General features: G+C 33.1%; 1 protein-coding gene across 1 annotated transcript in view; it reads right to left on the reverse strand.

Annotated features, from left to right (window-relative positions):
• Window positions 1-16856, reverse strand: part of LOC136833836 (muscle calcium channel subunit alpha-1-like) — a 698390-nt gene that overhangs the window by 156519 nt on the left and 525015 nt on the right. The window contains 3 exon segments of the mRNA XM_067096136.1: window positions 2174-2194; window positions 4120-4213; window positions 13536-13640. Of these exon segments, the coding sequence (XP_066952237.1) occupies window positions 2174-2194; window positions 4120-4213; window positions 13536-13640 (220 nt within the window).

Consider the following 16856-nt stretch of genomic DNA (forward strand, 5'->3'; position numbering starts at 1 on the left):
ACTGAAGCATCACAAGCTGAATTAACACGAACATTTATGACGTCGTAGATAAATAACCAGTGGGTCACTGACGTGAAATTGCCTCACGAGCAAGAAGGCAATCTCTAAGGCAATTCTACTACCAGAGCAGGAGAGAATATGTCAAAATACATTAAAAAAAACATTTACTATAGAAATTTAACTGGGTTGTATTCCAGGCTGTGGACATAATGTCAGCTGGTAATATCGACATTAGCTGACTTATGTCATTTATAGAAGGAAGAAAATTCCATAGTCAAGTGATGGATATTGAAATAGACAGCAAAAATTAAAATTAAAAAAACTAACGGTTTTCTTGCCTACTATTTGCTAGTGACCAATCTTTGAGAAATTGAGAACTCTCACTTCTCCATGTGTACAGGTACATGAACATATACATAGTATATTTACGAAAATACACTGCTAATTCATATCATACACACACACATGTACATATATATATATATATATATATATATATATATATATATATATATATATATATATATATATATATATATATATATATATATATATACAGTCGAACCCAGTATTCATGGGGATGCGTACCACAACCCCTGTAAATAACTAAAATCTGCAAATACTTTACACCCTCTAAAAACTATCATAACTGTGTACTTTGATAGTTAAGACACCAAAAACTGCTCTAAAAACATTTATACCTGAATATTTTAGCAGTTTTATCACAAAATGCATTTAGTCACGAAAATGATATGACAATACAGTAATTAGTGAATATTTTTCCATGAAAAATACCATGAGCAGGTGAATTTTCCACAAACAATGTGCAATTACGTTTCACAGAAAAATCCACAAATAGGTGAAGCCACAAATCCGGAACCGTGAATAGGCAGGGGTCCACTGTATATATATATATATATATATATATATATATATATATATATATATATATATATATATATATATATATATATATATATATATATATATATAAAAATATACATATACATACATACAATTATAAATACACATTATATATATATTTATTATATATAATTACATGTATATGTTTGTGCATGTATATACTCACGTACACCTAACTGGTCACATAACAAGACACCCTGAATAATCGTGTACTGTATCACATGGAAAAACACACACATATATAAAATAAGATTTACCTGTCAAGCCAGGATATAAAACGCTGTCATGAGCACATGTCAATCTAAACAGGGAGACTGTCCTCGAAATAAACACATCGATAGCTAAAACTCGAGAGCCTCTTTTAAAACTCTTCGACGCCGCCGAGTTTACCTTTTCTAAAGAAGTAACAATTTGGCTGGCAGTATCTCTAGAGTGTTATGTAACTACTGGAAGTCCAAGCATATAACGACTAAAACATCTAATAATAGATAGTTAGTAACAGATACACGGGTGCAAAGGTGGACAGAGGCAGACAGATATATATCTTTTTTAATATTCATATACATATATAAACATTCCGTGTCTGTATATGCATGTATTCGTGCGCACCATATTGTTACATGTGTAATGACACATTCTGAAACGTTTGTGTACTGCATTCGTAAGTAAATATATAAATTTACATACGCGCACACAGACACGCACAAAACATACGCGCACAATCGGTTTTAAGTGGAGGAAATGATATATATATATATATTTTTACAAGTAAAGAAAAGTGGAGGTTTTCTTGTTATCAGAAAGTCATAATGTGTGGTTTGACCATTGAGGCTGGGATGACAAGGAAAGTTTTTCCCGGTTTTCTTGAATTTTCAAATTTCATTTCAAATGAATTCCTTTGACAGTCAATATTAAGAGTTATGATTGTACCTTTTTTTTTAAATTTCCTTTTAACTGAATCCCTTTGGTGGTCAATATTAAGAATTATGACTGTACTTTTTTCTATTTTGAAATTTCCTCTTAAATGAATCTCTTTGAATGTCTATATTAAGATTCATGATCTCATGAATATTCAGGGAGACAATGAACGAATCCCCCTGGAGGAGATCCACTGGATTTCCCCAGGGAAGAAGGAAGAAATGAACGCAAAAGCCTTCCATGTCAAATCCCTGAGGCCTCCTGAGGTGATTGGTACATGCTATGTCAGGGCCACACTGGTACACCCGTTATGCTTTTTCATTTTACAGACCCTTTAATCCCCTTCACCAAGCTAATGCAGGAAGAGACAAAAATATATATTTTAGTAAATAACTACCAACTTATGCAGCAAATTATCACAGAAAAAAACATAATCTAAAATCAAAAGAAAAATCTAAAAAAATCTTTTTTTTTTTCAACAGCAATTCACAGATTCAAATAATCCATTCCGACTCAAGAGAATGAACAGAAAATAAAAATAATCATTGGGCTTGACTTCCCTGTGGTTTTAGAGGTCTCAGAGAGATGGCAAATAAAGCGTAACAATGACTATGAAGAGAAACTTGGCAAATGAAAGACACAAGTCTTCTAAAATAAGTTGAAATTGAACTGCAAAATGAAATCACAGGAGAGTCAAGCACAGGTGCAGTTTAAAGGACGTCACGCTGGCAAAGATCGCCCAGTATTCAGCTAGATTTTAACTTGATCAAAAGCGGATATACATACATACATACATACATATATATATATATATATATATATATATATATATATATATATATATATATATATATATATATATATATATATATATATATATATATATATATGTTACAGTAAATATGTGAAATCAGAGATTTCACTACCTGATTTCACGAAGTCCCTAGGGAATTTGTTAAATGACCAATTCGCTCAAGAACATTTGATCCCCGAAGGCTGGTACTATACACAGGCGAAACAGTGATTCATCTACGATGTTCCGCCGTGTTTAGTACTAGCCCCTGGAGGGTCTAATGTGTTTCGCCATGTTTAGTACTAGCGCCTGGGGGATCAAATGCACTTAGGGACATTTGATCGCCAGGGCTAGTACTAAAACATGGCGAAACAGTGATTCATCTACGATGTTCCGCCGTGTTTAGTACTAGCCCCTGGGGAATTAAATGCACCCCTGGGGATTAAATGCACTTAGGGACATTTGATCCCCCAGGGGGTTGAACTAAACACAGTGAAATACATTTGACCCCAGGGGCTAGTACTAAACACAGCGAAACATGTAGATGAATCACTGTTTCGCCGTGTTTAGTACTAGCCCTCGGGGATCAAATGTCCCTAAGCAAATTGGTCATTTCACATATTCCCTAAGGTTTCGTGAAATCCCTGACCACATATTTACTGTGTTTATTCATTGCACATTACCAGCAAGGTCTAAACCTGTCATAAATAATGTCAATCAATCTTACTGTCTGCAATAATGCCCACTATAAATACATGTATTTTCATAACCACAGATCAAGAATTTTTTTTTTAAACAGAACCAAGACTTTTTTTTACCTCAGAACCAAGACTTATTTTTTTTACCACAGAACCAAGACTAATTTTTTTTTATCCCAGAACCAACACTTTTTTTAACCACAGAACCAAGATTTTTTTTACCACAGAACCAAGAATTTTTTTTTTTACTACAGAACCAAGACTTATTTTTATTACCACATAACCAAGACTTTTTTTTATACCACAGAACCAAAACTTTTTTGGGGGTGAATTGCTAGGCGATATTGCCAACGTAAGATCCCTTTATATTTTTAGATTACGGTAAACTGAGGTAAGGAAACAACATATTAAAGACGCTTATTCTGTTCTCTGGATGCTTCAACGTTACGTAGACGTCATTTTAAGAAAAAAAAAAAAGGGGGGGTGAATAAAGGTCCAAATCTACTTTTTGTTTTAAGTTATACAGATGGTTATTATATGGATCACCATACTGAAATACTGTTACTCATTCATTTACTGCTTTTAGAAAGAAAAAAAAAATCTATTAAAACTATCAACAGTCCACGTACAAACATCAATGTAACATCATTTTTAAAAAGTTCCAGCATCTGTGTCTTAATTTTTTTTTATCATTTTGTCTATTTAAACTTTTATTTTGTTACTTTTGCAACAAGTCAACATCCTACTAAAAAATCGAGTGACAGACGAGTCTTCTGACGAGCTTACCGATCGAATCCCTTCTTCTTCTTCTGCCACCAAGAAGGCTGAGAAGTTTCGTCGTTATCTTCTCCTTTGTCAATTTCAGCATCTACAGCTTTGGCTGTAAAGAAAGGAAGTCATAAGACAGTTTCCTGGCGCGGAAAACCTCGTCTCTACTTAGAAAATCTGCCTGGAAGTAAATGTGAAGCGGGCGGTACATTAAGTAATCTTAGTGAAAAAACAAATATTCTTACACAAGTTCTAAAGAGGAACTTTGCGAATCTATGAAATCTATAAAAAGTCTTCCTCTCTGCGATATGTATATATATATACACAAAGACACAGAATTCAAAGGGGAAACTCAAATATGTTTAAGCAAATGCTACAGTACAGAATTACACACAATGAGGTTTCTCTGACATTTATTTTTTGTACCTACAGATATTCCATTGTATAATCATGATAAGATCTTATATGAAAGTGACTTAAAACATCTCGAGGCGTCCTCTAAGTGCGTCAGAGCCCTGTGTGCATCGACTGAGCTCCTTCGTGTGGCCACAAACAAACTTGAGGACAAGTGTCTTCTGTGGAACTTGATGAAAATATAAAATTTTAAAGATTTCAACAACAGGTATAACTAGACCACACACACACGCGCGCGCGCCGTTAGAAGACGCCCCTTCATTGGGTAGTGAACAGAGTAGTGCTACAGCAATAACACATATGTCAGGTGGTATGCAAAAGTATAACAACAAAATATATCACATGCAAATCATCCAGTGGGTCACAAGGGGTAGAAGGTGAAAGAGAGCACATCCCTAAAACGCCTCGCCCACTCTGTCGCTCATCCAAGCGTCGTCTTATTTTCTCTCGTTTTCTTTCTCTTTTTTTGCTTTATCTTGGCTTGTGGATGAGAGACAGTGTCAACGAGAATTTCAAAGATGGCGCAGCGAGGGGGGGTGTTTTTTTCGGGGGAGGAAACAACGATGGCGAGACACGTTGGATCATTAAAAATTCTAAGGCAGAACAACACACGAGACACATTTCCATGGCCACTGAGCAGCTCTCTATGACAAAGAATCCAAAGGTCAGTGTGCTATTAAAAAAATAAAAAAAAGAGCTTTTATATATGACAACACGGCTGCTATAAAAGCCCCTCGATTATATATATATATATTCATGCTTGTGAAAACGGAAATATAGAATACGTGTGTTCGTTAGACTGCAGTAGCAGAGGCAGCCTACTCTCAAAATAATAATAATAATAATAATAATAATAATAATAATGATAATTCTCTTCGTGTGTCATCTTGGCCTTAAATCGTAATTTTTTTTTAAAATCATGATTATTATTAAGTTGGTGCTGCAACAGCTCTGGCTGTTCTGAAGCATCAAAAAAAAGGGGGGGTTCATGAGGTCAAAAGGGTAACATGCATAATCATCATTTTTTTTTTTTTTTTTTTTTAGCGAACAAGGCGTGTAAGAGGCGGATGGTAAAAATGATGGCACAATGGAAAAAAAAAAAATCTCAGTTTGCAGAAGATAAGGCGGATGATGGAAAATCATATAACGTGAATTCCTTGGTGGATTTTTTTTTTTTTGCTGAAGATAGAAATGCATATGACACTAAACCTCGGGACAGCGGAACGTTTAGTTTTCCCTAGGATGATTTAAAGCATATGGATGAATTTTTTTTTTAAGATTTAAAGCATATGAATGAAAAAAGTGACGATTGAAAGCATGTGAATGAAAAAATGTTTGGATGATTTAAAGCCTATGAATAACAAGATTTGATATAAAGAATAGGGATACAAAATAATGATTTAAAGCATATGAATAACAAGATTTTATTTAAAGCATAAGGATAAAAAAATTATGATTTAAAGCATATGAATGAAAATTTTCATGACTTAAAGCATATGAATTAATAAATTTTGATGATTTAAAGCATATTAATAAAAATTTTTTTGACAAGTTAAAGCATATGAATGAAACATTTTTTTAAGATTTAAAGCATATGAATAAAAAGATTTCATTTAAAGCATATGAAAAAAAATTTCTTATTTAAAACATATGAATAAAAAAATTATGATTTAAAGCATACGAACGAATTCTTTTTTTGAAAATTTAAAGCATATGAAAATTTTTTGAGGATTTAAAGTATATGAATCAAAAGATTTGATTTAAAGCATATGAATAAAAAATTTTGTGATTTAAAGCATATGGAGGAAATTTTTTTTATGATTTCAAGCATATGAATGAAAATTTTTTTTAAAGATTTAAAGCATATGAATAAAAAGATTCCACTTCAAGCATATGAATAAATAAAATGTTATGATTTAAAGCATATGAATGAATTTTTTTATGATTTAAAGCATATGAAATTATTTTTTTGATTTACAGCATGAGTCAAAAGAGTTGATTCAAAGCATATGAATAAAAAATTTTGATTTAAAGCATATGAAATGAAAACTATTTTGATTTAAAGGATATGAACGAAATTTTTTTTTTTATTTTAAGCATATGAATGAAAAAATTTTGATGATTCAAAGCATATGAATAAAAAGATTTTGATGATTTATAGCATGTGAATAAGAAAATTTTGGTGAGTTAAAGCATATGAATAGAAATTTTTTTTGATAATTTAAACAATATGAATAAAATAATTTTAATGGTGGTTTAAAGCATATGAATTAAAATATTTTGATGGGATTTAAAGCACACGAATAAAAAAAATCTGACGATTTCAACATATGAATCAAAAGATTTTGATGATTTAAAGCATATGAATAAAATAATTTGATGATTTAAAGCATATGAATAAAAAAATTGATGATTTAAAGCATATGCATAAAAAATGTGATTTAAAGCACATGAATAAAAAATGTGATGATTTAAAGCATATGAATAAAAATATTTTGATGATTTGAAGCATATGAAAAATATTTTGATGATTTAAAGCATATAAAAATATGATTTAGAACATTTGAATAAAAAATTAGCTGATTTAAAGCATATGAATAAACTAAATTTATGATTTCAATGCATATAAATAAATTTTCTTTGATGAGTTAAAGCATATAAAACAATTCTGATGATTTAAAGCATATGAATAAAAATTTTTTATGATACAAAACCTATGAATGAAAATATTTTGATGATCTAAATGCATATAAAAAATTGATGATTTAAAACATGAAAAAATAGAGATGATTTAAAGCATATAAAAAATTGATGATTTAAAGCATATAAAAAATTGATGATTTAAAGAATATAAAAATATCGATGATTTAAAGCATATAAAAATCGATTTAAAGCATATGTATAAAAAATATGATGAGTTAAAGCATATAAAAATTGTGATTTAAAGCATATAAAAATTAATGATTTAAAGCATAAAAAATTGATTTAAAGCATATGAATAAAATTTTTTTTGATGATTTAAAGCATAAGAATAAAAAATCTGGATGCCGTTGAATCTTGCGCTGGAGAAATGTCAGATGACGAGTTTCACAGGGCCCCAAAACCTTGGTTTAGGAGGGTAACACACAGGACAATGTTGAGAATGCTTTAATAAAATCTAAGTTTTTTCATAGAATATGTAATGTGGCATCCTGGTTTTTCTCAAGACGACAAAAAAAAAAAAATAAATAAACTTAAAAAAAAAAAAACCTTTGGTCCAACACAGGAAATGCCAGAACAAAAAAATGATGGGACAAGAAAAATGTAAATTGGCAAAAAAAAAAAAAAAAAAAAAAAAAAAAAAAAATAATGTGAAGTCACGGAATGGGCATGAACACTGATCAAATCAGTATCAGTGATGATTATATACTGATATGATGGCCTTATTCTACAAAGCTCGGAAGAAAAAAAAAAGCCCCCGAAGGTCCTTGGTGAAACTAGAATATGCATTAAAATACCTTACCCATATCAAGCATGAGAATATTGGCGAGGAAAGCCTATTTCTAACGCCGTCAAGAACAAGCATTCGTACAGAAACAAAATCATTGGCCATCACAGTGCTTGTTGTTGTTGTTGACGATGTTGTAGAAGTTCGTCTTACGGAACTGAAACTAAGAACTGCTGAAACCTAAATCATAACTCTAACACTCAATATGAAAGACAAGAGACTGACGCGATCACCAGAGGCAGAAATTTATTTCTTCCTAGCGTCTGTTAACTTATCAATATCTTAGACTAAGTCGTTTTACCTTTTTCAAAATGACCTAAACCTCTATCCGAAATGAATGAACGAGCAGTTTTGAAGTTCAAAAACTTTGAAAAAACATGAACAAAACTTTCGTGTAGCATCACTAAATCTTTCGTGAGTCAACTGCTGCGAGAACATTATTAAAAATCCACGTCACGAAACAAGGGACATGTCTCCAGCACCATTGGAGAAAAAAATAAAAAAAAAATTGGTCTGAAAATCTCCAATTGAAAAAATTTAAAATTTGATGCTTATATGATCGGAAGTTGACATGGCAAATACTAAATGATATATATAACAAAACGAGACAATATCAGATCCTAAATTCTCTCTAATATCACGCGACACTCAGAGTGGATCAAGTACAAAAACGGGCGTATAAGTTCCATTACCTTGTAGTGTCAAGAAAAAACAAAATATTCAAACCTATTTCACGGCAAATTATCAAAGCAAGGCTGAGGTTTAATCGTGAGGAAGCCTAGAAAACATCTAGTAGACAGACACACAGACAGTTTGACAGACAAGTGGAGAACAATCACACGCTTACACAGTGTTATTTACACACTGATGAACAGCATAAATTCACCCAACACTCAATATACTTAGAGGCACGATATCTAAACCATACACCCTGACATTGTAACTGATTTCCGAAGCACCATCTCTCTTTGTATACTCGAAAGTCTGTAGTGATTATGGTGATACCAATTTCTGCTACGATTCATTTTTGCCTGCTGAAACGAAGACAACCTACTGATGAAGTCGATTGTTCAGCTAACGAAAGGAGTACAAAGTCAAGATCCTGATAAAAAAACCAGCGTGTTTGACAACGCGACAGACATGGCTAAGACGAATGAACGTATGGATCAGTTAAGGATGATGAGAACAAGAATGCGCTGATAAAAGTGGTGGATAGATATGGACACCAAGGTGGATTTTTATGACATGAGAACTGAAGTACACACAAAAAAGGATCACAGATTCACAGGTATATCTATGCTCAATGGTGTAAATTACTGATAAGACCTAAATGTCTGTAACATATGTATTCGATGAAGATTACCTTAAAATCTGAACTTATTCACAAATATTTGATGATTTATGAAAACAGGAAAACTATTTAATTACGTGATGAATGAGGCTGTCGCATATTTGAAATTCATTAAAGGTTTTGAAGCCTGAATCTTTTACTGGGTACGTGATCGCATGAGGAATGCAATTCAAATGTTCAATGTTGTTTATTTACAAGTCACGTGATTCTGAATATAAATATCTCGTGAAACAATCAAGACACGGATAAACAACTATCACGAAAAACACACAGAATAGGAAAAAAGAAGACCTTGACCATTTATAAAGCAAAAAATAAATAAATACTTGACACTTTCCAATGGAAATCTTTTACCTATTACTAAACACTCGTTAAGTGGGAAGGTACAGGCAGAAAAAATGGTCTTCTTTCAATAACAAAACAAAGTTTAGTGTCTCTGGTCTAACAAGTGTCGTCCCAACCAACATCGTTTTGCAGAAGCATCTTGACATTGCAAATGCCAGACGGGATAAGAAAATTGATAAAAAGAATCCTTTACCATTTAGTGACTATTTGATGCCAAGAGACAAGTACTTGTTAGGCCAACAGCACACAAATAAGAGGGGTTTCTATTGTGTCCCTTTAAAAGTAAATTTTAATTTCTGAATTATCAAGAAAGACTGGGAGACGTGCTTTAGACACAGCAAGGGTCAAATCGAATGATCATACTGCCTTTCGGTATGATACCAACGAGATCACTTTATTCGTGTGACGATCAGGCGTGAGTCCGATTCCGCATTCTCTATTGGAGGTACTGCAGATGATCGCGTTCTCGGAAGGTTGCAAATAGTCTATATTCTCTCGAATATAAACAGGTTTTTTTTTTATTATATTGTAGCAAATGTTTTGTTAGCTGTCAACGCGTGATTCTTTTACGTTCTGATAATTTCAAACTGAAAATGTGTATCAATAATGTGTTACGTTTTCTTATGATCGGCCGGATCTAATCGACAAAATGATTTATTTTAATTACTGATTTTTAATAATTATTATTATTATAGTGATTTAATACTAGATATTGTCGTACACAATATTAAAGATATGACGCGCATCGAAAGCTTCTTTTTGATCCTCCTATAGAAAAGTACTCACACACAAACATTCCGTACACATGTATACCAGCGTGTCAGGGTATACATAGTGTAAATAAACACACAAAGACACACACACATACAACAGACAAAAGGCTTCCGTTTGGTGTTGGGGAAATGGAAGACCAACGTCTATCAATTAGAAAAAAAATAACTCAAATATCGAGCGACACAACAATCAACGACTGGGATGGAACGGCAAAATTCGTCGTCCTGACTGACTGACTTTTTGGAACGACAACATTGGAACATATATATATAGATAGATATGTAAATGTAATTATGACACCGATTACCAGGAAGACACAGATTTATTAAAAATTACCATGATTATCTTTAATTTTGAGAATATCACTGTCAACCAAAGATATGTAAGTTTTGCTCATTCTTTTCATAAGTGCATGTCATTTGTTGTCGCTATCAGAACTGTCGCTATCATTTTTTTTTTGAGCGACTAATCTTTAATGACTCGCTCTCAGATATGTAATAAGCAAATTTTCCATTATTAATTTTTAGAACGTTTTTGTCGCTCCGAGATATATAACAAGCAAATTTTCCATTATTAATTTCTAGAACGTTTTTGTATTTAGTTCCATAAATCTTTTATAACTATTATGAATCCTTTTCTATTTTTTTCGCTCTCAGAAAAATAAAAAATAAAAATTTCCAGTTACTGATTTTTTTATATAAGTGGATTTATCTTCAGTGGTCGCGTTACAAATAAGATTTTTTCATAAACTATTTTTTTTTGTTTAGAGCAAAAACATTTTGAAATTAATTACTCCCATATCATTGTCGCTTTCAAAACATTTCCAAACGTCCTATCACTTGCAACCTTTTAATATATTTTTTTTTCAATGGCAATCTTCAAACTCTTTTTTTGTCGCTGTTTAGGAAGACGATAAGCATTTATTTTTTTGTTCAGATTTCATATTTTTTTCCCAATGGCAATTTTCAGTTTATTTTTTTTTTTCGCTGTTTACGAAGATGAGTTTTTTCAAAGTTAATTTTTTTAGTGGCAATTTTCAACCTCTTTTTTTTCTGTCGCTGTTTAGTAAGACGATCAGCATTTATTAATTCAAAGTTACTGTAATGGTTTTTTTCAGTGGCAATTTTCAATAGCTTTTATTCTGTTGCTTTTTAGAAAGACAATAAGCGTTTAATTTTTTTTTCATGTTAATTTAACTCTTCTCGCTGTTTAGGGAGATAAGCAATTTTTTTTTCAAAGTTAATTTTTTCCAGTGGCAATTTTCAACCTCGTTTTTTCGTCATGTTTAGAAAAATGATAAGCATCTATTATTCTTTATTGTTCAAAGTTAACTTAATCTTTTTCAGGGTTAATTTTCAAAAATATTACTACTGAAAAAAATATTAACTGATAAAAAAAAATAAACGCTTATCCTCCTAAACAGACCGAAAAAAACTGAAAATTAACTTTTTTTTTGTCATTGTTTAGGAAGATGATAAGTATTTCTTTTTTTCATCAATTCAATATTTTTTCAGTAAGTTTTCAACCTTTTTTTGTCACTGGTTGGGAAGATGATAAGCATTTATTATTTTTTGTTCAAAGCTAATTTATTTTATTTTGTTTTAGAAAAAAGATAAATTTTTTTTTCAAAATTAAAATAATTTTTTTTTCAATGGTAATTATAAATACCAACCTTTTTTGTCACTGTATAGGAGGACGATAAGCAATTTTTTTTTTTTTGTGTAAAGTTAATTTTTTTCAATGCGAATTCTCAAGCATTTTTTGTCGCTTTAAAGAAAAATAAGTATTTTTTTAATTGTTTAAAGTTAACGAACATTTTTTTCCGGTGGCAAATTTTAAACCTCATTTCTTTGTCGCTTTTTAGAAAGATGATAAGCATTAGTTTTTTTTATCAAAGCTAAACTTTTTTTTCGATGTTTATAAAGATAAGCGTTTATATTTTTTTCCAGTTAATTTTTTTTCTCAAAGAAACTACTGTGATGCCAAAACAAACGTGAGCAGTGTGACAAAGCGAGTGTGACAGTTACCCGTGATGCTACGTTGTGGTGATGAATATGGTCATGTCAAAACTGACTGAAATCAAGAATAAAAAAAAATGAAAAAAAAAAAAAAAATTATGCTTAATATAACCAAATTCACAGAACTTTTTTTTTTTTTGGAAATAAGGAAAGCAACTCAAATACCATTTTTGGCAAATGAAAATAGCTTTTTTTTTTTATTTTTAAATTAACGACGTCTGACAATCCTCTCGTAGGCTGTTGAGAAGACCGTTATACTAAGAAAAAAAAAATAAGAGAAAACCTATAATCCTATAAGAAAAATAAATATTAAATCTTTTAAAATCCAAATGGGCATAGCAATTCTTAAATATATCTTAAAAGATGGACGCTTGGTGCATCCGTGGGACATGGCATACATAAGATTCACAGTCAGACGTATGTATATCATGTCTTACAAGATGAGATGAGCAAAGCTGTAATCAACTATGGTATTGGAAAAGGGTCAGAACTCCAAATGCCAATGATATCACCAGATAATCAAGGGATCAATCAAAATGTAATTATTTATAAAATAGAGAGGTTAGAGTCCGTTACGTATTGGACAATCATAAACTGCAAATCTCAAACAAAAGGAGTAAACGTAGAAAGATAATCAAAAAAGTAAAAAAAAAAAAAATTAAGATGAGTAGCAGCAGCAATAAAATACAGACTCAATCCAATTAGCAATATGTGAAGAAGAAGAAGAAAAGAAGAAAGAGAAGAAGAAGAAGGAGAAGGAGGAGGAGTAGGAGGAGGAGGAGGAGGAACAGAGGAAGAGAAGAAGAAGATAAGAGGAGAAGAAAAATAAAGAAATAAACACGGGGACTTCACACCATGCGAGCGTGCTAGCAGCGAGCCGTAAAAGGTGGAAAGTACAAACAGGCCCGCGCTCTTCGCTAGATGTCGTCACTCCCGTTTTCTATGTCTTCCCATTCTCTTTCATTCTCTCGCCAGGAGGGTAGACTGTTCTAGCCAGAGCGCGAGCCTGAAGTTCACCTGTCCAGTTCTCTGGCCTCATACATACAGTTACGCATAGAGAAGAGGGGCAAGAAGAGCAGAAGGGAGGTGGGGGAAGCCACCGACATGGCTCCGCGGTTGTTCGCTCCCGGCAGTACTAAACGGCGCCCGTCTGAAGATAGGGGGCGAACGCGGTTAACATACTTCCCGCTTTCTCTGTTTTCTATTTTTTTTTTTTTTTTTATTCAGAGGGATTGGCACATTTCAAATCCCCTATACATCTAAGATGTGATAACTGATTCTTTTTTTCTCTCTTTTCTCTCTGACAATGGAGGTGCTTTTTTTTTTTTTTTTTTTTGGGTGTAGTGGGCCACTACTACTTTGGGGATTGGCAAAAGTTTCATTCACTTGAATTGGGAAGGGATGCATTCCACCATAAAAAGGGATCATGTTATGATGATAAGAATACTGTGCGGGAAAAAGGATTCTTCATTTTCTCAGGTTACTGAACTCATGATTCTAACTGGACAAAGGATATTCTGTCATCAAAAAGCTATGACCAGTTACTGTGCTTAACCCAGATCGACTGAATGGATGCCCCTTTTGCAAAAGACTATTTATGATTGGTCATCATGTCTCAAACCAAAAAAACATTTTAATTTGGAAATGTTTTACCGTTCTGTTCTAAACAAGGTTTCATTGGGAATCAATGGCGGCGTGTTTTTATTTCCACTTCATGCAAAATAAGTTTAAGTCTTCTTTTTAAAATTTAATCCAGATATGTTGGCCAAAACACTTTCAAAACTAGTATCACCATAGATGTTCAAAGTTTTTTTAAACAGTTGGATTATTTCAGCATTTATCCTTTCTCTCCAAAGGCTACTGAAGACTGAATCAGGACAAAAAAAAAAAAAAAGAAACTTTACTATGGTACAGGTGTAGTACTGAAATCTGAGAATTAGCTTTCTTTCTCTCTTTTTATTATTTTTAAAGGTGAAAACTTGAAAGGTAATCCATTTTTGACAAAACCAGAGGGGTGGTGGTAGTATGAGGCCAAAAAAAGTGAGCAACTAGAAAAAATAAAGAGGCAAGTTGGTTATGCATAGAACCATAAATATATTATACACAAGAGCTTTGATGGTACTTTATCTGGGGGCGGGGAACATACGCACAGTTTCTACAGATAGTAACAGCAAAAATGGTCATAGTAGGCCTCTTCGCAATGGCACAGGACTCGACGGAGTTTTGGCAAAGTGGGCATTAGTTGGTAAGATTGAGAATTACATGGTAAGAGGGACGGTTAGTGGTGCAAAGTAGATTTTACACTGTTTGTAACGCCAACGCTCAGAGCAGGTTCTGGAGCGTCAGTGAAACCAGTTATTCAGTTCCAAGAGGGCGGTCGAGGCGTACTTCAGGGCGGTATTCTGTCAAGGGCAAATCATCGAGCAACGCCCTGTCATTCCTCTGAATGGTTCCAGCCGTTCTGATAGTTCTGAGGACCCTATTGGCTTTGTCTGAATGGAAACTGCCACTCATTTCCAGTCATAAGTTAAGGGCGGCTGTGTTAGAGGAACTTATACTGGTCTAAACACAAGTTGGAGGAGAGACTTCGAATCTGAGAGCAAAAATACAGAAATCTGAGGATTCTCAAATCTCCGTTGGATCCTGTGCCTTGACAAGAGACCTAAATACGGAGGGATTTTTTGTTTTTGTTTTGGTTTTTGGGTAACGGGGGGGAGGGAAAGGGGAGGGGAGGGGGAGGGGAGACAGGGGGAGGGAGGGAGGGAGGAGGGTTGTGCATATTTTACACTAGTTTTATAAGAGTGCTTGTATATAAATGGCGGACTAGCGACTTTTAAACCTTAGCACATTATATGACAGTAAGGGACGTTATTATTCCTCTCTGCAAGACTGGAAATAAATAATTAAGCTTTTCTGCAGCATGCTTGTCAATGGAGTCAACTCATAGTATAGTGATGACTTACAAGAGGAGTGAGGGGGATTTACAACATTCACATCAGGAACATCTCCTGAGTCCTAAACAGTATATATATATTATGGTTACAACGATCTGTCAGTCAGCTCTTTTCTTTAAGGAATGACACTTTTTTTTTATTTTAAATTCTTCTTTTTTTTAAAAAGAGTTTTAAACATCGCTTTCTGTAGTTGGTGGAGGAGGAGGAGGAGGAGGAAGTTAGCTTCTGCATAAGATGAAGACAGCCAGCGTCAGTGACCCGTTCCTTCACCACTGCGGCTGGCAACACGTCATCTTATGTTTATTATTTTTTTTTTCTTGTTTACACAGTTGGTTAACAGGGCAGGAGCAGTGGCTACTACGACAGCAGCTGCGAATGTCTCTAACAGCTGCGTTCTGCCAGCTGCTCTTGCTAACTTGACAAGTAATTGTTAGTGGTGGTGATACAAAGGGCTGATGGTTGCACCTCCTTTGGTCCTTCAGACACACCGTTGTTGGGATGCATGGTAGTGTGTGTGTGTGTGTGTGTGTGTGTGTGTGTGTGTGTGTGTATATATATATATATATATATATATATATATATATATATATATATATATATATATATATATATATATATATATATACACACACACACACACACTTGTGGATATATGCTTGGGATGCGTGTGTGAGTTTAGATGCGTGACAGTATGCCTATGTGATTAGATGGGTGGGGGTATGCCTATGTGTTCAGATACCTGGGAGTATGCCTATGTGTTTAGACACGTGATAGTATGCCTAAGTGTTCAGATACGCGGGAGTATGCCTATGTGTTTAGATACGTGGGAGTATGCCTATGTGTTTAGATACGTGATAGTATGCCTAAGTGTTCAGATACGCGGGAGTATGCCTATGTGTTTAGATACGTGGGAGTATGCCTGTGTGTTTATGTGGAAATATACTTTCGTGTTTAGGTACATAAGAGTATGCGTGTTTGTGCATCATATACATGTGTATACAAGCGTATCATATACATGTGTAGGCACTACTTTCGAATTTAGAACATATGCATCATGTATGCGTGGAAATGGCATATATATATATATATATATATATATATATATATATATATATATATATATATATATATATATATGAATATATATATGGATCATATATATATATAATATATATATATCAATCATGTGTTTTGGATACGTGTTTAGACTGTTTAGAGACGCAGCATATGCTGCCGCAATTTCAAGTGCAGACGAAAAACGTATGATACAAAAAGGGGAATATAAAAATCAAAATATTAACTATAAATATTATAGAGTTTTATTAAACTGCTTTATTTTTTTTCTTTTTGGAGGGGGGAATAAAGATTCCTTTATTGCCAAACTGCTCGTATATGTAATATTCGTCTGTCTG

The sequence above is a fragment of the Macrobrachium rosenbergii genome, chromosome 52, assembly GCF_040412425.1.
Source record: "Macrobrachium rosenbergii isolate ZJJX-2024 chromosome 52, ASM4041242v1, whole genome shotgun sequence".
In the NCBI taxonomy this organism is placed as follows: Eukaryota; Metazoa; Arthropoda; class Malacostraca; order Decapoda; family Palaemonidae; genus Macrobrachium; species Macrobrachium rosenbergii.